A 24,345-nucleotide genomic window follows, 5' to 3' on the forward strand; every position below is an offset into this window, starting at 1 on the left:
ACACTTTGGTCAGTCTGTTTTCACAAACTCTGTGTTTGATAAATGATTGGAACATTGAAATGATTCAGGACTATGTATTTAAAATTCAATGAAAATGATCACTCGTATATATGTTTATTTCAATCTGAAAAACTCACAGAGAAAAGGGAATCAATTAGAAGAGTTTTATTGATACAAATTCAGTTTGGCGCTCAGACCTCGGCAGGAAACATGAATGTTGATTTATATTTTAATATACAAAACAGATGTATGAGAGTAGGGATATTTCCCCCGGGTCTGAAACTGGTGGTGGAGTGGAGATAGATAAAGTAGGTAGTCCAAGAGTTGGTTGAGAGGCGATAACTTAGATTGAGAGCTGTCCATGCTGAGCAAGCGAGAAGCGACTGTGGAGAGGAAAAACTCCCCATTTGGGAAGAAACCTCTGGCAGAACCGGGCTCAACATGGTGGTCTCTGCCGGACCGAGGGAGTTGCGGAAAACTCCAGAGAGTCCAGGAGGAACATCAGTCTGTTAGGAACGAGGATGAAGGTGCATTGACGAAGCCTGGTAGAACTTGCTACTATGGTGGAGAAGGGGATGGAGGTGGGTTGAGGGTCATCCGAATCGAAGTCTGACATGATCAGTGTTTTCGCAATTGCTGAGAAGCAGGCTGAGGGATGATATGGAGCAGTTTTTAAGTAGAACGCTGGATGCTGATTGGACTTCGTGGAGGTGTGGCCAGGAGCAGATTGGATGTGACAGAAGCGGACAGGCCTCCAATTGGATGGAAGTAAGCAGAGTTTCTTCAGTTGAACTTTCACTTTAGTTCCATTTTAACAAACACCTTTGCCCTAAAAGCGTCTGCTTCAAAGGAGGTCTTCAACTACTTTACCTGTTCTTTACAATACTTTTTAGAGAGAACAATTGCTATTCTGTAGGGCTACATTTTTTTGTACAGCTACAAATAATTAAATCAGCCGCCCGTGTGTAGATGACGTTTAGCTCTCTGGCTGCATTGTCTGAGGCGAGGATCAGCGGCGCCCTCTAGCGTCTGACCACAGTAACTGAGAAACAACGAGAGCGTGATCGGAGCAGAGGTCAGCGCCTTCAGCCGCCTCCTCCTAAACGGCGGTTTGAAGAAGACGGTAGCCAAGAAAACAAACAAAAAAAAAAAAACAACGAGACAAGAACCACACAGCTGTTCGCATGCTTTATTTTTACAGCCGGGTGTGAGTTCAGAGACGCTTTTCAGGGCACCTGAGCTCCCCTCCTGTGTGCGCTCATTAGGACCCGCCTGGGACGGGCAGGACGGGGCTGCGGAAGCCTCAGAAGCCTTTTTTTTTTTTTTTTTTTACTCCAGAGAGAAGCAGAAGCAGCACACTGGATTCACGCGTCTCAAAAGGTACGTTGCGTGCACTTTGTTTCACTTCGTTGTATTTGTTCTTGCGAATACTTTATTTGCTGTAGAAATGGGGGGTTAAAAAGCAACCCGAGCAGGTGCTGCTGGCATTATTTTGCAACCAGAGTTTCCGCAATCCAGGACGTTTGTGCGCGCAGGTAAGAGATTCACGGAAGGATTGCAGTCTGCCTCCCTTAAACTTCTGCCGGGGTTTGGTTGACAGCTCGACCAGCTGAGGGGGCAGCGGGGATCGTAATGCTAAATTGAGGAGTTTTGTATTGGATATATATTAAAAAAAATAAGCAAACAAAAGTTAAAAAAAAAAAAAAAAAAAAACTTTAGACTTGCTTCTGACTTATTCTTTCTCGCTTTTATAATTATTTCAGCAGTGGTGCCACTAAAAGGGGGAGTTAACGGCCCATAATTTAAAAAAATCTAATTAATAAAATAAATATAAAATAAACTTCTAGATGTTGCAACATTTATGTATGTACCTCTTTGTTTGTGGTTAATTAAGCTTTATTTGTTATTTCATTAAACTTCATACTATGGCGACTCTAAATCACTCCTTCTGTACTTGCCCTACCACTCTGCACTATTTATATATATATATATATATATATATATATATATATATATATATATAGCAGGATATTGTTGATGTATACTAAAACATCTTTAAAAACCTTAAATTTAACAATGCTATTCTATTGCCTTGGAAAGTCTTAAAGTTGAAATTTTTATATTTGCATCAATTTTTGTTTCTTCTTTCATGGTTATTCTGTTAAAAAAAATTTAATTGCCCTGATGTTGTTTGTTGGATTTCTATCTCTGGCTGATGGACTTTGAACTTGCCTCCTGGCATATCATGCAATTTTAAGCCAGGAGAAAGTTTAAAAAAACCCCAGAATACTGTAGGTGCAATATTTAAATATTTAATAAGGCATTTCAGTAGTAATAGTAAGAGCTTTATTGTCTGTGATGTCCACGGGTACAGTATAAAAAGATTGCATGACTTCTTTGCAGAGATGCATAAAAACTGGAAAGTATTAATTGTACTAAAGAACAAATAAATACATGATAAAATGCATCCAAAACAGTTCAAAAGCCTGGTCTAATTAAAAAGGCCATAACTTGCTCTATCTGCCATTATGCACTCTCCCACATAAAGTGAAAACAGATTCAAGTGTGTGAGGTCTTAACCGCTGCAACTGCAGCTCTGCCGTAAAGATGGCCTCTACATAGCCTGAGGCGCTTTCCGGAGGGCAACAGTTTAACCTGATTTATATTAATAGTTTGCTAAAACCTGTTCCCAGTAACGTTCATAAAGCTGTATTACTGTTGGAAGGTGCTTAATTCAGATAATTTAGGCATTAAAGTCACATTCATGAGCTGAAAAAACCCCACCCATTTAGGTTGTAGGTAATTTGCTCAAACTATCAACTAGATTTGAATAAGTCAAATATATTTTTTTTAATTATTATTCTTGTAGATCTTAAATTTAAATCATACAGGTCCTAAAAAATATATTTAAACCGTATTACAGTTAACATAACAGAAACCCTGAGACTAGCAGTGGCTCCCACCCCCACCAAGACATCCTAACCCTCCTTTGAAAACCTTCTTCAAGTGCCCCCTGCACTTATCACCACTATTGGTGCACAGTAACGCCACTGTGTGTGTGTGTGTGTGTGTGTGTGTGTGTGTGTGTGCACATGCTGAGAGATTTTAAATCAAACTGGCTTCGGTCCAGTATACTTGAAAACATCTCTTCAGGCCCGCATTCTCTGACATGTCGAGGCTCATCGTTTCAACACGTTCACCTACACAGTTACCACACACACACACACACACACACACATTCGTGTTTCCCATACTTACAGAGGACTTCTATTTATTTGCAACCATTTCTATAGCCTGACTCTTATCTCACACCTAACTTTTAGCAGTAAGCTAAATTCAGCAGATCTCAGTCAGACGTTTCTATGCCTATTTTGCCGAACGCGTATTTTTGCGGTTACAGCGTTCTCATTGAAGTGATGGCTGTCAAACCACTGAGTTTCCTGTGTGAGCATGTGGGCATTTGTTGCAAGAACCAAACAGAGTTGGGTTCTTGCAACATGCCTGAGGTAAAAAGGTTGCCACTCTTTGTGAAGACTCTCCGTGCTGCAGCGCTGTGTGCTTCGGAGGAGCTGAGGCTGACATCCCTGCACCCTGCTGAAGGCTTTTCATGGCTCTGCATTAACATCACTATGGCTCTGACAGAATTACTGCTGTGCTGACTTCAGCTCTCTCTCTCTCTCTTTCTTTTTTTTAAACATCCTGTGTTTGGTCTTTGGCTGGACACATTTTAGACCTCCTCTGTCTCAGGTCTGAAATGTTGCGCATTCATAGCGATATTCATACGACCGTCTCTCTTTCAGGCCTCATTGGCTTTGTGTCTTCGAGCCTGTGTCATCCGTCTCACCATGGACGGCCTGCTGAGCGGGGCCGGTGAAGGGGCCAGTGCCCCGCAGACTTCATCACGTCACAGATGCCCCTTGCTGTCTTTATCCCTGTATGAATGACTGTTTTGGAAACAATAAAGCCCCAAATTCCTCTTAAATTGAACAAAAGGAGCCATGCCTCCGCTGCTGTCCCTCGGTGTCTTTGGACTGCTGCTGCCGGCGGCCTTGATGCTCGCGGAGGACCCACCGCTGGACTGTGTCCCACGCAAATCGGTGCCCTACCATAGTGAGTGTTGCTCTTTCTCTTTGTGTAACCTTGTTTTTTTTTTTTTTTTTTTGAGTGTGTTGGCTCACGTTTGCCCTCATGTTGCTGTGAGTCTGGACTGACTCACTGGTTTAATGCCGAGCTAAGCGCTCTACTGTCTCTAGGCAACAATGCCCTTCTGTTTCGGGAGGAGAGCGTGTCCAACTACTCCACCATGCTGCTGAGGGAAGACCTGGACTTGTTGCTGGTGGGGGCCAGAGAGAAAGTGTTCGCTCTCGACCTCAGAAACATCTCCAAGAATATTACTTCAGTAAGGACCCTTTCATTGTTTTGTTAAGGCAAAAAAAAATAATTATCCTAAAAGATGAGTAAGATATTGCTAACAGCTGTGGGACATGACTTTTTGGGACTGAGTCTGTGTCTGCAAAGGTATTCCCACTCATTGAACGTTTTTAGATATTATCAATTATCAAAAAGTAATTTGTTTCAGTAACCCAATAAGCCGAGGTAAACACATTATATAGGTTCATTACACTCACAGACTGATGTTTAAAGCTTGTATCTCTGTTAATAGAGATGATATTTCGCTTATATATAAGGAAAACATTTAGGATTAGGATTTTACATTAAACCGATTACAAAAAAAAATTAAAACAGGCATGTGGGCTTAATATAAAGTATGTTTAATACTTGGTTGTTAATTTCAAAATGTACTTTTTATCTGACAACTGAGCCTCATTGCAACCCACATTTTATGTTGGATATATATATATATATATATATATATATATATATATATATATATATATATATATACACCTGACCTGAATCCTATTGAGATGTTGTGGTATTACCTTAAAAAGGCCGTTCATGCTCGAAAGCCCTCTAATGTAACTGAATTAGGACAATTCTGCAAAGATGAGTGGGCCAAAATTCCTCCAGGACGCTGTAAAAGCCTCATTGCACGTTATCGCAAATGCTTGGTTGCAGTTGTTGCTGCTAAAGGTGGCCCAACCAGTTATTAGGTTTAGGGGGCAATCACTTTTTCATACAGGGCCATGATGGTTTGGATTTTTTTTCACCTTTAATAATAAACACATTCATTTACAAATTGCATTTTGTGTTTACTTGTGTTGTCCTTGACTATTGTTTAAATTGGTTTGATGTTCCGAAACACTTAAGTGTGACAAACATTCAAAGGAGCAGGAAATGAGGAAGGGGCCAAACACTTTTTTCACACCACTGTATATATATATATATATATATATATATATATATATATATATATATATATATATATATATATATATACGTGTGTCTCTAGTAGAATGACTTTTCAGGACCCAAGGTGACAAACCACATGACAAAAGTGGTCCTGAGAAGTAATTTTGATGTCCTTCATTTGCCGCGTAAATAAAAGACCACTTAATTATGAGGTGAAGCTAATAAGAAAAAAAACAACCAAGGGTTGGCTCGTTCACTCTTCGGTAATTTCAGTTTTAAGATGCGTTTAATGTCTTGAAGTGCAGTGGAAATAGGTTAAATAACTCCTCCTAGAGTACAAGGCAGAGTTATCCATGCTCGAGGTGCTTGTAAGAAAAACTATGAAAAATGCTAATTGTTGATCTCAATTCCAGTCCAGTTACTATTAATACACACCAACAGTTTTAGGCTTCAGTTTTCTTTTAACCTGTTTTTCTTTTAACAGTGTTTCATTGCATTTTATGGATAAGGCAAAATGTTTTCATACTCATGGATAGATTTAGATTTTAGACCAGCAAGTTTGTTTCTATTGCAGAATGAGACAAGAATCTCTAAAAAAGATAATAAAACAAGGCAAAAAGAACCAGTTTTGAAAGAAAATATTTCTGCTTTTATGACATTAAATGGAATCTAGAAATTAATTTATTCTCATTTCAATATATAGGGGAATCATTATGTTAGCGATAAATCAATCAGACACAGTTTATGTTGTTATTCTGGTGATGAGCTTCAAGTCTTTAAGGTTAGAAGGCCTTTTTGCCATCACCCTAATATTTGGCTTCCCTCCACAGGTTCTTTGTCAGATTGTAGTCAGGATTCTAGCAAGGCAGCTCCAAAATAATAAAAGTTATACTTCTAAATGGAAGAAACTATTTGTTAAATAAAATTAAACAACCATTAAATGGTTGATTCTTAATCTCCCAGGGGGTTGAATAATTTGGTGTTTTTGAAGTTAAATGGAACATAAAATTAACCTGCAGACTTCGATCAAATATGCAGTCAGTGGATAGATGTTGTATATTTTTTTTCTTAGTGGAATGAAGCCAAACCAGGTAGTGTTGTATTACTGCTTGAAAATGGCAGTGTGGCGTTACTTGGAAAATGTAATATTTGCTGAGTTTAGAGACTCACTGATCTAAAAAAAACATTTAGTTGACGTGGAAAAACGTGATTTTTATGTAAAGGAAAAATGTAATGATTTAAAATGAACACAAATCTGTGGTTCTGCCTTTTCAGATACCGTGGAAGGTTTCACAGAAGCAAGTGGCAGATTGTGGTAAAAAAGGAAAAGATGAACAGGTTGGTGGCTTTAGTTACAACTGACACGTCGCATCATTTATAACTTGCTGCATAATTTGTATATCTCTTGAAATTCCAGACAGAGTGCAAGAACTATATCAGAATACTTCATAAGATGAAGGATGGCAAAATGTACGTGTGTGGAACCAATGCTTTTGATCCAGCATGTCGCTACATGGTAAGATCAGTTCAAAGCTGTTTTTTTTTTTTTTTTTTCATATTGATTATATTGAGGACTTGTATAATAAGGTCAAGGTTCACCACTGTCTGTTTCTTTTTTCCAGTCTTATGCAGACAGAAACTTGACTTTGACAGATACTGATGAGGATGGCAAAGGAAAGTGTCCGTTTGATCCGTTCCAGAGATATGCCTCCATTATGATTGGTACGTAGAAATGATGAATCATGAAAGGTTTGAGGAAAGCTCGGAGGCAGCATTGCAATGTTTTCATGAAAATCTCATTTCCTGGCAGAGGATGACCTCTACTCTGCCACGTCCATGAACTTCCTCGGCTCTGAGCCCGTCCTGATGCGCAGCTCTTCTAGCTCCATACGCACCGAGATAAAAAGCTCCTGGCTTTATGGTAACCTGCAACCTAAATGTTCCCCGGCTACAACCTTCCTGGCTCCCTGAGTGTTTTTTTTAATTAGATTTTTGCTTAATTTTAGCTGGGCTAAAAATAGGAAAGTTTGGGTGCATTTTTCATTGTATTCACATTTTTCACATGCTTTTTAAAACTAAACATCCCATTTATTCCCATTGGAAAATACATTTCTTAACTACACCACCATTACAGTTTGATTTTTTTAGTTGCAGTTTTCCAGATGTTAAAATCTTTTCAGAATTTTATCTAGTAGTTGAAAATCCGCTGTTCTGAAAGTTGGCGGATTTGCATAAATGGGGGGAAAATTGCTTTGAAATTTAAAACTAATCAGAATCAGTGCTATTGTGTGATTTTGACATTCAATGCTTGGATAAAAATCCTAAAAATAAAATTAGTAAAAAAAGGGATCCATTTTTAATCCTTCATTTATACAGGTGAATCCCTTGAGACTCAGCGTCTCTTCTACAAGAGATACCTATTTATAGAATATGTCAGTATGGCTCTCTTTAAAAGAGCAGTTTTTATGCGTTTATTTATTACTCCAGGGGACCCAGGTGGTTAAAGGGACCTTTTCACCTTCATAACTGGTAGCAAATTTCTTTTTATTTTCTGCTATTCCAGACCCAAACTTTGTTTCCATGGCCTGGATGCCAGAGAGTCAGAAGAGCGAGGACGAAGACGACGACAAGGTCTACCTCTTTTTCAGCGAGACCGCCGTGGAGTTCGACTGCTTCAGCAAAGTGGCGGTGTCCCGCGTGGCCCGTGTGTGCAAGGTTTTTCTCCGCGACAATCACACATAAACAGCACTTCCTCCTCAGCTGCCTTTTTCCGCTGCTGGATTTCGCATCCACCCTGGTTCCATTCGACCTTGTGTTGTAACGGATTCCTTTCGTGCCCGCAGGGGGATCTGGGAGGTCAGAGGACGCTGCAGAAGAAATGGACATCCTTCCTCAAAGCCAGATTGGATTGTCCAGTTCCAGGCTCCCTCCTGCCGTACATTATCCAGGACTCATACCGCTGGTGTGACTCCTCTCTGCCCCCTGCTCACTGGAAGGAGTGCATTTTCTACGCCGTCTTCACCGCGCAGCCGTACGTTCTCGCCAGCAAAGATAACGTTCTTAGTGTTTGATTTGTTTTTTGTTTTTTTTAACCCTCACGTTTGTTTGGATGCCCCTTTCAGGCACACGTCCAAAATATCTGCAGTGTGCACGTACCGCATGCTCGACATTCACAAAGTGTTTTCAGAAGGGAAGTACAAGACCCCGGCCATCGTAGAAACCTCTTTTATAAAGTGGGTGGTCTACACCGGAGAGGTCCCTCGGCCTCGGCCTGGAGCTGTGAGTGTACCTTTAATCTGAAACGTGTGTTGAAGTGTTTGCACCAAAGCAGAATCTCAATTCCTCTTTTCACGAGTCGACTCAGCAGGAGGCCAGTTCCTCTGGAACCCTTTAACTGTTTTTTTGCTTTTTTTTCTCTCCCCTTCCTCCTTCACCAGTGCATAAACAAAGAGGCTCTTACAATGAAAATAAATCGGACCCTGGATCTCCCAGACAAGACCCTTCAGTTCATCCGAGACAAGCCCCTCATGGACCAGGCAATCGAGCCAATAGGAGGCAGACCTGTGCTGATCCGGAGCGGAGCCACGTTCACGCAGATCATCGTGACCCAAGTGCAAGCTTCGGATGGTGAAAAATACAAGGTCATGTTTATAGGCACAGGTGAGCGCTCGTGTCCCGCTCTATTTCTAGTTTCTGTTTAAACGCAGACTTCCCTAATAGTTCACAAACACATTGTTTTATTTTTGAAAAGACCAGGGCACTCTGCTGAAGGCTTTGGACCGCAAAGATGGAGAGATGTTCATCATAGAAGAAGTCCAACTCTTTAACTCTACTCAGCCAGTCAAGATTCTCAAGTTTTCCAGTGAAACTGTAATTTAAAGCCACAGTACTCTTAACTATCTCCATTATTTGGGTTTACAGTGTGCCAACCTGCTTGCTTTGTTTGTTTGTGTTCGTGCAGGGTCAGATTTACGTCGGCTCTGATGTCAGTGTTGTCCAAATAGCGCCAGCTAACTGTGAGAGGTCGTCAACCTGCGTCGACTGTGTTTTAGCCAGAGATCCCTACTGTGGATGGGACTCCGAGGAGAGCAAATGTGTTTCTCTTTCCAGTTCACAGAGGTAGGCAGCTCTCCAAAACGTCCAGTGGACACAATTTAAACAGTCCCTTGCAAAAGTATTTATACCCTTTATACTTAATATAACATTTTGCCACAAGCTTCAACGCATGTCAATAGGATCTCAAGCAGTGTTCAGTTGTGAAGTGGAAGTGAGAGGACGCGTGGTTTTAAAACCGTTTTGGAAACAGAAATCTGAAAAGCCCATCTGGCTCAACACTTTGAGGAGCAACTCTTGCTGCAGTTGCAGCTGCATGTCTCCACAAGCTCTGAACATCTGCAGACTGAAATGACTAAACCTTACTCATTCGCCTCTATAAAACATCTCAAGCTCTAACTGGATTTATTTCACACATCCCCTGTATTTTATTTATTCATCTTCCCTTCACCTCTGAACAGCTAGCCTGTTCCTGGTAAAGGAAAGCCTCTTTGCTTCATTATAGGCGTGGTGTGTTCAGGGTCTTGTGAAGTGTTGTTTTCCAACATATGCAGCATTTTGTCTTCGGATCAAAAATGTCAGCTTTGCTCTCATCTGACCAGAACATCTTCCATAATGTTGCCGGTTCCCATATATTCAATTTTCAATTTGATTTTATTTATGTAGCAGCAATTCACAACACATGTCATCTCAAGGCACTTTACAAAGTCAAATTCAATCAAATCATCCGGATTAGTCAAAAAGTTTCCTATCCAAGGATTACGGCTTGTGGCAAACTTTGAATCGGGCCTTCCTTTGGCCTTTTCTCTCGCCACTCTTTCATAAAGGCTAAAGACTAAAAGCCGTCCTGCCGACATATTCTCTCACCTGAGCTGTGGAGCTTTGCGGCTCCTCTCTTACCTCTTGGCTGCTTTTCAGATTAATGCTCTCCTTCCCCTGCCTGTCAGTGCAGGGGGGCAGACATGTCTTGCCAGGTTTTCACAGCTGTGTTGTAATCCTTCCATTTCCAGATGATGGGTTGAACAGTTTTCAGAGCTCTGTTCAAAGCCTGCAATATTGTTTTAAATCGTAACTCTGTTTTCAACTTCTCTGCAACTTTCTTCCTGATCCATCCGCTGTGTTCCTTAATCTTCCTGATGCTGTTTATTCACTAATGTTCTGAATTAGATCTTTGCATAACAACTGGATTCATGCTGGGGTTCATTTACAGACAGATGGACTCTAGTTAATTATTATTACTTTAAAGGTAGTTGGAATTCATTTGGGGTCGCGAAATGATTTGATGCCGATGTGCTAAAAGATTAAGCATTTGAATATAAAGTATTTACTATATGTTCCTCGTCTTAACTCCTTTGGAAGGCTGCACTTTTTTTTGCAATAGTTTCTCTAAGAAGTATTACTTTGTTCTTGTAATTTTATAACGTACCAGAAATTCTAGAAGAGAAAATGAATCTTCTTCACCGAAATGGGGTCGCCAGTCTCTGGCATTGTTATTTTGGGTTAGCAGGCTGAAACGTTTGGGAAACCCTGCTATAGGGGATGGGCCGCATGCCTCTGTATTTACTTCCTTACTTACTAGGTCACAATCATGTGCTACTCTGTGTTAGTTCATCAGAAAAAAATGTAAATGAAGTACATTTAAGTTTTATTGTGGCAAAAGTTTGAGGGTTATAAATAATTTACAAGGTACTGTAACTGTCCATTTTAAACTAAACAAGTATTTCCTCCTTTTTTTTAAGAGCAATAATCCAAGATATGACAGGAAACCCCTCTCTTTGCCCTCAAGGTGAGTTAGTGCACTCTGGTGCAGCAACAAAAATCTCAAAGTGTCTTTGTTTAAAGGAACTCTGGGTTGTAAGATTCTATGATGTATGTTATGGGTTGTTAAGTCATAAAATAAATTTGTTTTGATTTCAGAGCACGTCGAGCCCACGAAGCTGTCCTTTAGGCCTGGAGAGAAGTTTGAGCTCAATTGTTCTTCCCCATCCAACCTGGCAAAAATCTCCTGGACGCGGGATAATTTCCCGTATCATCAGGACAGAGTATTCATCCCAAGCTTCTCAGCTAGCGACGAGGGTCTTTACCGCTGCTTGTCTGTGGAGAAATCCAAAAGTGGCGACCATACGACCACTGTAGCTTATTACTCGGTCAGCGTCGACTCCAGAGACTTACGCACGATTGATACTGTAGATCCTCAGGCTCGGACCGCCGGTTCAACTAACGCTGGACTGATAGTTGTAATCGTCCTGCTTGCTGTTTTTATCCTACTTCTTCTAACCTGGAGGTTTTGTAAGCGCTACCTGCCTTGCAAATTGGGAAAAGAGCCGCAGCGGAACCAGGAGACCTCGATGAGGAACGGTAATGGTTAGAGCAAGGAGCGCACCGTGTGATTCAGCGGAGCATGACGCACCACAAGCTCTCCTGTCTGAGCAGTGCATTAATGATGAGTCGGCTATTCCAACACGACTAACATGTTACTACACTGATAAAAAAAAAATTATTTGGAATAACTCAGTGTAAAAATATATATATATTTTTAAGGGAGTAAGGTAAAATACGACACATTTCTTGAAGTTTTTCAGCAACACTTTTATTGCCTTGATTGTTATAAAATAAATAAATGGGGGGAAAAAAAACATGATAAAAGCCTGAAACAGCCGTATGAAAACCTGTAAAAAAATACAGTCTAATTTTCTAAACTCTTTATTAGTTGTAAAAATCTGCTGTTGTGTTTTTAGTAGGAGGGTGTATTTGTATTCTCACAGTGTTTTGTTTCGGCGTCTCGGGCTGATGATTTGTAGGGTTTAAGGATTACGGGGCCAAACATTCAGCTTTTGCTTCTTGATGTTGTCAATTGTGGATTTAGAGTTGTCTTTAAAATTGTGCTCCTGTGTTAAAAGAGGTTGTTTGTCTCTCGTCTGTCGGGATTCATTTTGCGATGTCAGAATAAAACCCATTCTGCTATTTTACTAACGTAGTGATCCAGTTGGACTCAAACCCTTCCGTTAAAACCAACGAGACATCAGCCCTATGTTTACGGATTAAGAGCAGTTATCCTGCTAACATTTGTTGTCTGTAAGATTACAAGTTTCTATATTTCTTTAACTTTGAAATTGTAAGGGAGGGGGGGGGGATAGTAGTACACAAATCTGGCTAAAGATGCTGACAGGAGTGTTTCTGCTTTAGCTTAAGGCCTTGTGAAAAATTGTCATAATTTATGGCAGAACTGTTTGCGCCGTAGGGTAAGTATTTGCTGCATGCTACTGTATAATCAGTTTTACTGTGATGCTCCAAGACATTTGCTTTTATTCAATTACACTTTCTAAGCAGTAGCTCTTAAAAAACCTTGGTCAGCTGACCTGATCGATGCAGGAGGCTTTTACAGAAAGCTCATATCTTTCTTTTTGTTTGTTTGTTTTATTTCTAATTGGCACAAGTTAAATGCTTTTGTGTTGTTTTGTGTGCAAAATGTTCTACTTTTCCACAGTCCCGATGATTCTTCAGTTTTTTTTTTTTTTTTTTTACTGTAAATGTAATTGAGCCACTTTGTTCCCTGTTGCCATCTGGAAAGAGTTTATTCTTTTGAAATAAAGTTTTTTATTTTTGAATTAAAAAAAAGCTTTCTGTCTTGTTTTCCAAATCCGTTTTGTGTTTTTTTTTTTCAATTCGATTTTATTTATGTTGGCACGGCTGTGTTTTTGAAGAATGCGAGGAGGAGCAGCTGTTGGGAGTGATCTGATGCTGTAAATCAGTTTTTCTGTTCATGACCGCTCACGTTTTGACAAACGCAAACAACACTTCTGTCTTCACAGTTCTGGTTCTGTAATTACAGTGCACAAATAAATGTCAGACATTTGTCCCTGGATATACATCAATATTACGGACTTACAGACATGAAACTCGCTGCAGATGTCGGCAACAACCCAAGTGATCAACACATGCAAGAAAATCAGAAAGAAATGCATCCAGAAATTAGATTGTGAGGAAAAAAAAGTGGTATGGTGTGGGGAATATGCATTGAAGACACAAAGAGAAGTAGCTGGAAAATAGCTGCAATCTGTCAGTATTTAGAAAGCAACCCTGCTTCTCATCTGTGAAAAAAATATTTTAGTTCTAGTGATGAATAAAGTTTCTCTTACGATGGTATCACACATTATGCAATTTATGGTTAGAAGCTGAGTTCTTACTGGCAAGCTTACTGCAAACCACACAGTTAATTACCGATGCATTTCTAATCTTAAATGCACCATTAATGTCATAATCTGGAAGGGAAACGGACCTAATTTCAGCATAAACCGTCAACCAAGCTTCAGAACGACTTGGAATTAGCAGGTAGTCCCCCCGATGCACTCCTATATTACCTAGACTCTTCTCCCCTGTGCCTTTCCAACTATCCCCCATGAGGGCAGCACGTCAGAAAATCCTACACTAAATATTTAACAGGCAATTATTGCAGTGAGTTGTAGAAAATCCACATTTTCCTCATCCAGGTCCACCTCGTGTGCTACCAGCCCCCTTTGGCTCCTTGATACTTCGTCTTATGAGGACGCAGAATGTGTATTTTTTAAACTCTCAACCAATTACCCAACAAATACTGGATTTCAAACAGCTCTTGCAAAACTAATATTACGCACACCGACATTGCATCGACGATATATTTGCTATATCCAGTGCTGCCCTATTCTGCATAACCAGTTTTATAGACCCGTTTCTTTTGATTTCTTTCTATAAGTGTATAAGTCGGGTTGTAAATTTTATCTAAATGTCCCCAATAAAAATATATTTAGGCAGAAAAATTTTGGCATGTTTAATTATTTTACCCATTGCAGGCAAACTCCACCTTAAATTTGAGATTCAAGCAGAAAAGCATCAATAAATGACAGCTTGCAAACAGCAAGAGGTGAAAAACATCTTTAATGTGTATTTACTAAACTACATTTACATTTTACTTGTCAGACAACATGACCGAGTTTGTAGCTGAAGCTCTACTTTTATGTAAGAGCAGCTTTGAACTGTAAAAAGAACCGAATCATCCAGTTTCCGTGAACATAATCTGGTCCCTGAGGTTTTTTGTCCATGCCGGTGAGTTGGCCTTCATCTCCTGTAGCGGTACCTCTTGAAGTGGAACCAGAGCTGGAAGATGCCGTTGGCGAACTGACAGCGGAACCCGTGTCGGTGCGAGTACTCCCACTCCCTGTTCACGATCTTAAAGGCGATGTCTTCGTACGGCGGGCCGGCGTGGAACCTCAAAATCCCAAAGTCCTTGTTGTCGGGACAGGGCTCCAGGAAGTACTGGGGCGTGGAGCGCTTGTCGATCAGGTCGGGGTAGAAGATGTTGAACTTGTACCCCTGGACGATCTTGGGCGGCGGGTTGTCGAAGTCGTAGTGCGTCTGGTTGTACTTGTTCCACTCGAAGCCCGTGTGGACCCTGTTGAAAAAGCGGGGCTTCCGGGGACGGTACTTGTCGGCCCACAGGTACATTTTCCCGGAGACGGGGATCTCCACGCTGAACTGGGCCTCGTCGTTGCCCATGCCTTCTTTGGCTCGCCGTACGAAGGCGTCCTCGGCGCTTTCGCTGGCGTCACCTGAGGGGCGGAGAGAAAAAAACGCAGATGAACGTCGGGGCGCCTGATGTTGACGCGTTTATAACGCCTATGCGGCGTGTTGAGCGCGGCGTGCCGTACCTGTGACCTGAAGCTGCCGGCGGGCCAGCTGGAGCCTGTGCGCATCTTCCTCCGGGGTGATGGTGTGAGTGTCCAGCGGCAGCTCAGACTGCGTGAGCAGCGTGGGACTGTAGCGGCCGGAGTCGTACTCCGCCTGGCTCTGCTGGATCAGGTCCTCCTCCGTCAGCACGGCCTCCACCGCCTCGTCCTTGCCTTCGTCCTTCTCCCCTCTCGCCTCATCTTGGCTCCCGGCCGCGGAGGTGGACGGGCCCGCTGCCTCGTCATCCTCCTCCGTTTCTCTGCTCTTGTTCTTCCGGGAGGACGACGTGGACGGGCCGCTCTCCTCTGCGGTCCTCTCCCGTCCTTGCCTCTGTGCTCTTTCATCATCATCGCTAAACAACGAGAGGCTTTGTGTTAGATTTTCTTTTTTTTAAATCATGGTTATTTCCATCTTACTTTTCTACAGTAACTTGCAAAAAGTACCTGAGAGGAAGGTTTCTTCCTGTTTTGTCACTTTACGACCACAGTGATCTTTATTGGGATTTGGGGTGACTTAGCACAATGTACTGCATGATTGCGACACTGAATGAAAACCAATCTTTTTTTTGGAGAAATAAAATCAGTAAAGTGTGGCGGGAATTCATATCCTACCCCCCTTTACTTTGCTATAACTAAATAAAATCTAAACAGTGGCAATATCCCAAGCCTTCCACGTCTCATAGAGCAACGTTCAATCAATTAGTCAAACTGGGGAAAGAGCATGAAATGATCCCAGCAGGACCAGGACCACATGACCATCCTCCAATCTAAAGGGCCGGGCAAGGAGAGACAGCTGTGAGGCCCATGGTGACTCTGGAGGAGCTGCAGAGATCAAGAAAATCCTCTATGTGTGGGGGAAACGCACTGTACTGCATCGCCCTAAGCACAAACCATCATCCGGGTGAAAAATGGTGGCGGCAGCACCTCAGATCATGATTTCCTTTAAGAGGGTAAGGTAAGCTTGTCAGAACTGAAGGGAAGATGAATGTAACCGCCACAGGGCAATCCAGGAAGAAAAAAACCTGCTGGAGAAGGTTACAAAACTTCAGACGTACAGCGGTATCGTTTAGATCAAAGCCTATTCGTCACGCAGTCGAATGGTCCAGTCAAAGTCCAGAGCAAAATCCAATTCTGAATCTGTAGCAAAACCTGAAAATTAATGTTAACGGATCTAATCTGACTGAGCTTGAGCCATTTTGCAGGAAAAAAAGGCTAAATGTTTGGTTAGGCACATACTGGAAATAACTTTTAGCTGTAACTGTGATGGGATCAATCAATCAATCATTATCTTTATAATTGTCATGGCAATGTATATTCCAACGAAATTTGTTCTCTGCTTTTAACCCATCCCGTTGGGGAGCAGTGGGCTGCCTCTCTGCAGCGCCCGGGGAGCAGTCTGGGGTTAAGGGTCTTGCTCAGGGACCCAGAGTGGCAGTCTGTGAGAGTTGAACCCAGAACCTCCGGGACACATGCGATATGTTGTAACCACTAGGCTACCACTCCACTCAGGGCAGCTGAATAGACATGCACGCCATCCTTTTCAGATGTATTTAGTAAATAAATGAATAAATGTGTCATTTTAATCTTTTTTGGGGGGTCTTTCCTAGAAGATTCCAGTGAAATACTTCGGTAGCAACGGTAACGAGACAAAATTCTGAAAAGGTGAAGGTCTGTGAAGACGCTGCCGTATGCGCCGTGGCGTTGACTTACTCGTCTTCCTCGCTCCTCGGTTCCTCTTTGATGATGGGGAACAGAGGCTCGCTCTCCACTCCCTGCTCCTGTTTCAGCTTGAACAGCTTCTGGCGCAGCACGTCCTGATGGCGCTCTCTCAACCTGAGCGTTGGCGAAACGACACAAATGAGCAAGGCGGGCCGGCGCGTTTCAGTGCTGAAGCCCGCCGGGCGCGGCTGCTGTCCCACCTGGCTTTGGCCAAGTAGACCCGAACCTGCTGCAGCAGACTCTCCCAGTAGCCGATGTCCAGGTTGGAGCCGCCGGCCCGGATCTTCCCCTCGATGTTCAGGTGGAGCGCCTGCAGCTGGCTGTAGGTCTTCCCTTTGAACACGGACTGGACGTCCGTGCTGACCGCCGTGTTGATGCCATCGCGTCGATCCCCTGCAGGACGGAGCGAAGCGTAACGTGTCAAAGGTCTGCTTTTTACTCCCAACATATTCGGCTAAAAGGTAAATTATTCATTCTGGGATATTTATACTTAAATTACCAAAAGGATTTAGCAGCTTTTGATTTTCAAGCTAAGCCAACTTGTTTTTTTTAGAGACTAAACCTTAACTAAACTAAAGGGGGGAGAAGTTTGTGCGCTTTTTCTCCCAATTTCTTTGAAATCTACGTGATTTATTCAACTGCAATGGATCCACAACACACTGCCAACAATGGACGTTTAAACTGTCCATTCGTAGGATGCAGAAACAAGTAAATCCCTCTTAGCAAGAAAAAAAAAAGACAAATCAACTAGATAGAAAGATTTATTGTCCACAAACAGCAGCGGGATGATTTTTATCATAAAGAAATACCTCTGTTCCCATCGATGGCTTTTCATCACCAGATGCTACCGATGGGACCGAGGCATGTAGACATGTACTGTCTGAATCTTACCGGTAATACAAGCTAAATGACAAGAATCTCAGATTAGCAATTAACAAGAGGACAAAACTCTAAAAGCAGGAAGAAAGAATGGCAGGCAGCTGCGAGAAAGCCAGAGAAACTCAAATCCTGCCAATACTCTGCCTTTCTTGCACTATAGATCCAAGTTCCCTCAGAAAAGGCTTTTGTTAAATAGTTCAGTAACTACCAGATTATTCTTTTCTAATATGGACTCAGCAACACAAAGAGGTCTGTACCGGGTCCTTTGCCAGACGCTTCCAGTTTCCTCAGCTTGCTGATCTCATCCTCGGTGATGGTGGTCATGTCTCTCCAGAAGTCCACGTTCTTGCCCTGCTCCAGCTCCATGTACACCTTTCAGACGGAGCACCAGAAACACGGTTCAGAGGAGGCGTGAGGTTAAAGCACGTGTTACACACATCAGCCCGCATGACAACAAAGACATGATGGCTGGGGCCTGATTCTAGAAAATCTAAACTGTGCCGAGGGTCCACGCTCTGTGCTAATGATGAGCAGAAAATTAATGCATATTAACTGGAGAGAGTTCACGAGTTAAAATGTTCTGGGATTAAATTCACACACAGCGAACGTCTACTGATGAGGTGGCTTCTGAAGGCCACTGGCTGCACTGGACTTTATTTGAACCGAACACAAATGGACACCACAGACCTAAATAAGATTGGAAAATATCTAAAAATAAAATGGGCTCCACAGTGGAGCGGTTGGTAGCACTGCTTAACATCCGGGGTTTAAACCCCTGACCAGGGTGTACCGCCTCTCTCGCCCAATGACCACTGAAATTATGTACCAGCCCCACCCCCTCACCTCCAGCACGCGACCTGGACGGATAAGCGGGTATAGAAAACAGATGGATAAAAATACAATAACAAAACCTTTGTTTTCCTAATCCTATTTAGGTCTCAATGGAGCTTCTGGGCCTTTATAAAGAATGACTGCTTTGATCTGAACGTAAAAAAATGCCATTTTTGGCCTTTTTTCTGTAAAGAATACTTATTTAGAGCCACAGAATTCTTCCCTTTAGAAACTCTTGGTACTTTTTTTTTTAAAGAATCCATCAATAACAGCTTTAGATTTCCTAACTAAATTGAATCTGCCACATTTTTCCCTGCTTTTCTCAGTCTAAGGTTTTCATCCCAATCACAGCTTTATTTCCAGGGCTGGAGATGGGAACGACACGCTGCAACACGTCTTTGATGCCTGAAAGTCTAATTAATAGATGAGCAAAACTGCCCTGTCTTGGTTTTCACGTTTCATTCATCATTTTCTGTTGGGCTTTGGGTAGAGGCTATGCAGCATATCAGAACACACACAGTAAACAGCATTGACTGGTTAGCTGATCTTCCTTCTAGTAACAACCTGACTTCTCCACCTGGATGCTGAAAAAGCGACATACACAACGGATCCCCGGCGCTCTCCATGCCTGGTCATGCTGTCTGCTACAGAGTTAGGGGCGCCCGTAGGCAGCTCAGCCTGCTCCTTCTGGTCACTTCCTGCTGTGGAAACACTGACCCCTCAACATGTGGCCCCAGAGCCGAATGTTGCAGGAGGACGAGTCTCTGCATTTAGCATCCTCACGTCAGCTCTAACTTGCTTCGCTGACCCTGCTGAAGACAAGCATCCTCACGGTCTAATGCTGCGAGAACATACCGTATTTTTCGGACTATAAGGCGCACTTAAGAATCCTTAAAACTTGATTGTTCTCCTTATATATGATTACCGTTGTGCTCACTGACCGATTTTATGTTGTACAATGCGCTAAGAAATCCGTTAAAATGTGTAAGTACTCCGCTCAGTGGATATTCAGATCATTACGGTGCACTGTGTCACTGCCTGATCGGACCCCTGAGCTGTCTACAGGACTGCCTGACTGGAATGTCGATACTAGAAGCGCATTCACGTGATATTACACACTTGGGAAGAATAATTAGTGCTCCTTATAACCCGATGCGCCTTATGGTCCGAAAAATATGGCATTTCTCAGACTTTTTTTTTTTTTTTTTTTTTTTTAAATGTCTCACTTTACCAATCTTACACCTGACGTTACTGTTCCCCTGCACTGGTCTGTATCGTGACAAAATGCGGTCATAGATGCATTTCCAACGCGCTGCAGAGCTCATTCGGCTTCCAGTCAGCCCGGCTCGTGGCCACCGACCTTTATGTCCTCCAGCAGGTCGTCCATGTCGGTGACGGTCAGTCCATTCAGGAACGTGTACGGCTCATGCATCTCCACGGCCAGATCGTCGTCCTCCGCGCTGATGTACTTCGCCAGCAGGTCGATGGGCTTCGCACGGCCGTCGCGAATTCTAATCTTGGACCTAAAAGGACATTTTATTTTTTGGACAAATATGTGAATACAGCTCAGTGCATTATAAATGCTGCAGTTAATGTGACCAAGACGCTGCTGCGCACTGGCCTCAGTTTGGCCTGCTGCAGATGGAAGTTGTCCTCCTGCTCGGCCCAGGTCTTGAAGTGCTCCGCCTCCTTCTCTCTCTGCAGCATCTCCAGCTCCGTCTCCCTCATGGCTTTCTCGCGCTCGCGCTCCAGCCGCAGCTGCTTCACCTGAAGGAGGAGACGGCCGTCACCACTGAGCACGTCGCCGCCACCGGCCTTCAGAAACGCACCGCTCCGGTGTCCCTTACCTTCTGCAGCTCTCTGCGGTTCTCCTCCTGAATGCATTTGTTTCTTTCCTTCAGCTCTTTCTCGCTGAGATGGCCGATGCCCTTCTTGTCCAGCGCCTGAGGCACAAACGCAGCAAAGAATCATGGGATTAAACAACGTCTGGGTTAAAAAAAAAAAAAACGACGGCTCACACTTGGGTCGGTAAAGCGCTCACTTTCTGCCATTTGAACGTGCCCAACAGGTTGTTGTCGCCAAACGGGTTGTCTGCGTTGGTGTACCCCATGTATTCTTCGCTCCAGCCCATCTTCTCTCTCCTCTTCTTCTCCTTTGCCTCCTTCTTCGCCAGCCTTCTGGCTCTCTTCTCCTCTGGCGTCTCCAGGGCTTTCATCAGCTCCCTCTGTTTCTTCATATCCTCCTTCTCTTTGACTGCAAGGTTCTCGTTGTCCGAATCCGAGCTCTCCGAGGAGTCAGACGGGCTGGGGCCCCGCCTCCCTCTGCTCCTATCAGCCCTCTCTTTGCTCCCCTTGCTCCTCCCTCGCTCCCTGTCTTTACTCTTCCTCTCCCTCTCCCTGCCTCTGTCTCTTCTCCGTTCCCGGTCCCTGCTGTTGCTCTTCACTCGCTCCTTGTCCCGCTCCCTTGTCTCTCTGCCTCTGGGTGGACTCCCCCGATCAAGACTTCGTCTCCCTCTCCTCCTCTCTCTGTCGCTGCTTCCGCCGCCCGAGTCCGAGCCGGACTGAGACCTTCCCTTCCTTCTCTCACAGGATCTACGGCTCTCCATCTCCTTCCTCCTCCTCCTCCTCATCTTGGAATTATCTGAATCGGGGCTGAGAGAGAAAAACAAAATGACGATTTGTTTGAATGCCAAAGAAACACGAGTGCTGTTTCATGCAAAGCCACACAACTAGAAATAGAGCATGGAAATCACGACTAAGCTCACATCCAAACCTCTGAAAGGTTCAATGGTTCATACACCAATCAACATTTACACTATGACCACCTGCTCAATAATTAAATTGATCTCGCTAGTCTCAAAACGTCTTTTGACCCTTCAGGGCGTGGACAGCAGCGTCCAAGAACGGCCTTGGGCGTCTAATGATTCAACTTAAGCAACGGATTCTCTTCTTCTGTGTTGTCAGATGGCCTCTCTGCAAACCAGGCCTGCTTCCAGCAGACATATTCGAATGATTGGTTCGAATATGCAACGGGAAATATGAGTGACCTCATAAGCCAAAAAAAAAAAACAACAACAACAAAAAAAAACAAAAAACAGGTCATGCTAACAACACTCTTCAGTGCAAATGTTGTAACTGAGGGAAGAATAATCAAAAGCAGTTATTTTCAGCATCAGTGAGGTGATTAAATAAATAAAAAAAAAAGAAAAGAAAAATAAAATGGAGTAAGCTTCTGCAAAGATCCCCTTAAATTAAAGGTATGTTGGCGGACTCTTCTGCGGGTAAATTTGGTCCCTGACTTTTTCCAGGTGCAAAACGAAGCGCTCTGCCACAGGATGTCAGTCAGATAAGGACCAAATATAAATAGATAAATCTCAATATTTTTAGGCTCAATGCCGATATATGATATTTATCTCGACATGTTTTTCTGCCTATAAAAAGGCGTCTCTGTTTTATCCCAGATGTCTGACAGGCATTTTTTTTAACAAACAGCTGTACATAAATATGAGTAACGACTGAAAAATAACCCACTGTTATAAATAAATGTTTCATTCTAACGCAACACAGACCATCTCGACATAAACGATGAAGTCTCACATTGCCTTTTTAAAAACCTCGATATATTGCCCTGCCCTAAGTCAAGGCTCTCATTGAGCCTTTTGATTCATTCAAAGGATACAAAAACACTTTATTGCCAACATACAGTATCTGCTTGCATCATCATCATCTCAGCATTTCCCTTTCCTCTACACAACAATCCTTGGCGTGCCACCTAAATCGATGTAAACACGTAGCGATGTATCCTCCTTAGTTGTAGCAATCACAGCAAACACTCTTTTTGAGGATGAAACAAAATGTTGTACTGGACACCATAACTAGGACAAAGCCCGGTTAGCTGCAGCAGACCGGCACAGAGTGAGCAAATCATCAGCTTATATTCAGTGATCAACATGCTGAAGTCCATGCTGGCTTTGCCACTGTGCGCAGCAGAAAAATAAGCTAACATATTAAAGTTAAATGATAATAATAAAAGGTAAAAACATTGTGATTACCTGGGAGTTTATTGTTTCTCTTCTAAAAAAAACACACCTTAAAGCTCTCAAACAGGAAGTATGAGAACCCAGGACGTAGACTTTACCTTGATGATCGAGCCTGGGATCTGCTGCTCCGACGCTGCTCTCTTTGCCGCCTGTCGTCCTCCGAGCCGCTGCCGGACCCGGATCGGCCCCGGTGCTGAGGCCGACGGCGGACCGGGGATCCATGATTTGAGGCCCCGCTGCTGCTGCTGCCGCCGCCGCGGCTGCTGGATCTGGTCCGTCCACGGGCGGCTCTCCTGGCGTCCGGAGACCTGCTGCGGCCTCTCCTCTCCTCCGGAGACCGGGATCTGCTCGTTTTAGCCTTGTTTCGTCGTTCTCTACCCAGACTTCTGGACCTGGACCGGGTCCTACGTCGCGATTTCGAACCCATCGCGAACCAACTGCTGTACGGAGGGGTCCGAAAGAGACTCTGTCGCGTAAATAAGACGTATGAACTAGTTAAAAGAAGAGGACAGATCACTGCCATAATTTAGAGGGCAAATAAACATTGCGCCAACAACATGTGAAAATATGTTAATATATATATATATATTATATTGTTATATAATAAAAAATAAACCCAATGGGGAAAAATAACACAAATTTCCAAGATCAAATTAGCGTCCACAATCACAAAGGCAAGTAAAAGACACCTACAAAGGCCCTTGTAGAAACTGTGGCGCAAGTTCAATACGTCACAATAAACTACAAAGCATATATAAAAACAGACGCACTGCACAAGCAGTAATAATTGTGCTATTTGTGACGGATATTTAATTAATAAAGCCACCTTATATAATGTCCTCCAGTAAGCACCCTTTGGACACCTTTTAATGTTAGATGTTATTTTATTTTATGGCATTTGAAATGCACGGATTTTACTGGATGATACTCTTCTAGGTCTTTTGACCATTGCATTTGTTTTATTGTTCAAAGCGCTACAATAACACACAAAACATATGGATGTAACTGTACATGGATTTATGTATAAAAAACTGCCAGAAGTGGAGATATCACCATGTTTCAAAACACATACCAAGCTAATTGGATTTTGAGGTGGATAGAATTGTTTCTTTTTTTTCCCCACTTGGAAATAAAACGTCATACAAATTTTCTTTCTGGGCCGCTTAAAATTTGTTTAGACGTTTTTGATTCATGTATCCGGTCCAAACGCATATTTTTTTATTTCCTTCTGTTTTTGTAACAAAACCTAACAAAGAAGACAAACTCCAACTACTGGTAATAATGGTCATTGTAATTAAAGACCTTAGAATCAACTTACTACGTTGATTGCAAACGTTTTAAAGCACACCGAGTGGTTTGTGAAGCTTTTAATTCATTCATTTATGTATTTATTGACACTTAGTTTTTTTTTAAATACTGTCAAAATGTTACATCCCACATAGAGGGGTCTGTAGCCTTTCCAACACGAAGAGCCATTTTTGTCCATCAGGTCGCCTCATTAAAACTCGTTTAGAGCCGCAAATGTTACATAAACTTTTGAAAAATAAAATAAAAAAGATAACTTGTAATTTTTGACGCATATCTACTAAAGGAAATTTGTTGTCATTTGAAATAACCATCATTGTGATTTTGTCGTGTCACGTTTTTTAAATGTTATTTTAGATTTTTAAATAATTAGAAAAACAACTTTTACATAAAACTGCTGCAAGCCAGTTTAATGTTCATGTTCATATATTTTAAGACGTTAGGGCGAAAATGCCTCTAACTATTAGGAAGGAAGGGGGGGGCTTCGCTTATGACAATAGGACT

General features: G+C 42.6%; 2 protein-coding genes across 2 annotated transcripts; one reads left to right on the plus strand and one right to left on the minus strand.

Annotated features, from left to right (window-relative positions):
• Positions 1 to 1,082: 1,082 nt before the first annotated feature.
• On the plus strand, positions 1,083 to 12,984 carry sema4e (semaphorin 4e). Its single transcript, XM_012874680.3, has 15 exons — positions 1,083 to 1,380; positions 3,801 to 4,110; positions 4,254 to 4,399; positions 6,589 to 6,651; positions 6,731 to 6,829; positions 6,936 to 7,035; positions 7,124 to 7,234; positions 7,877 to 8,028; positions 8,157 to 8,344; positions 8,436 to 8,592; positions 8,751 to 8,973; positions 9,065 to 9,183; positions 9,275 to 9,432; positions 11,106 to 11,152; positions 11,284 to 12,984. The coding sequence occupies exons 2-15, from the start codon at positions 3,999 to 4,001 to the stop codon at positions 11,733 to 11,735; spliced, it is 2,127 nt and encodes a 708-aa protein (XP_012730134.2). The 5' UTR covers positions 1,083 to 1,380; positions 3,801 to 3,998; the 3' UTR covers positions 11,736 to 12,984.
• Positions 12,985 to 14,261: 1,277 nt separating this feature from the next.
• On the minus strand, positions 14,262 to 23,006 carry cactin. Its single transcript, XM_021322641.2, has 10 exons — positions 22,635 to 23,006; positions 20,539 to 21,148; positions 20,345 to 20,440; positions 20,119 to 20,264; positions 19,858 to 20,020; positions 17,924 to 18,038; positions 16,988 to 17,180; positions 16,779 to 16,901; positions 15,051 to 15,421; positions 14,262 to 14,951 (listed from the first exon to the last, which is right to left on the minus strand). The coding sequence occupies exons 1-10, from the start codon at positions 22,961 to 22,963 to the stop codon at positions 14,461 to 14,463; spliced, it is 2,637 nt and encodes an 878-aa protein (XP_021178316.2). The 5' UTR covers positions 22,964 to 23,006; the 3' UTR covers positions 14,262 to 14,460.
• Between the last annotated feature and the right edge of the window lie 1,339 nt (positions 23,007 to 24,345).

Source organism: Fundulus heteroclitus, chromosome 6 (assembly GCF_011125445.2).
Source record: "Fundulus heteroclitus isolate FHET01 chromosome 6, MU-UCD_Fhet_4.1, whole genome shotgun sequence".
Taxonomy (NCBI): Eukaryota; Metazoa; Chordata; class Actinopteri; order Cyprinodontiformes; family Fundulidae; genus Fundulus; species Fundulus heteroclitus.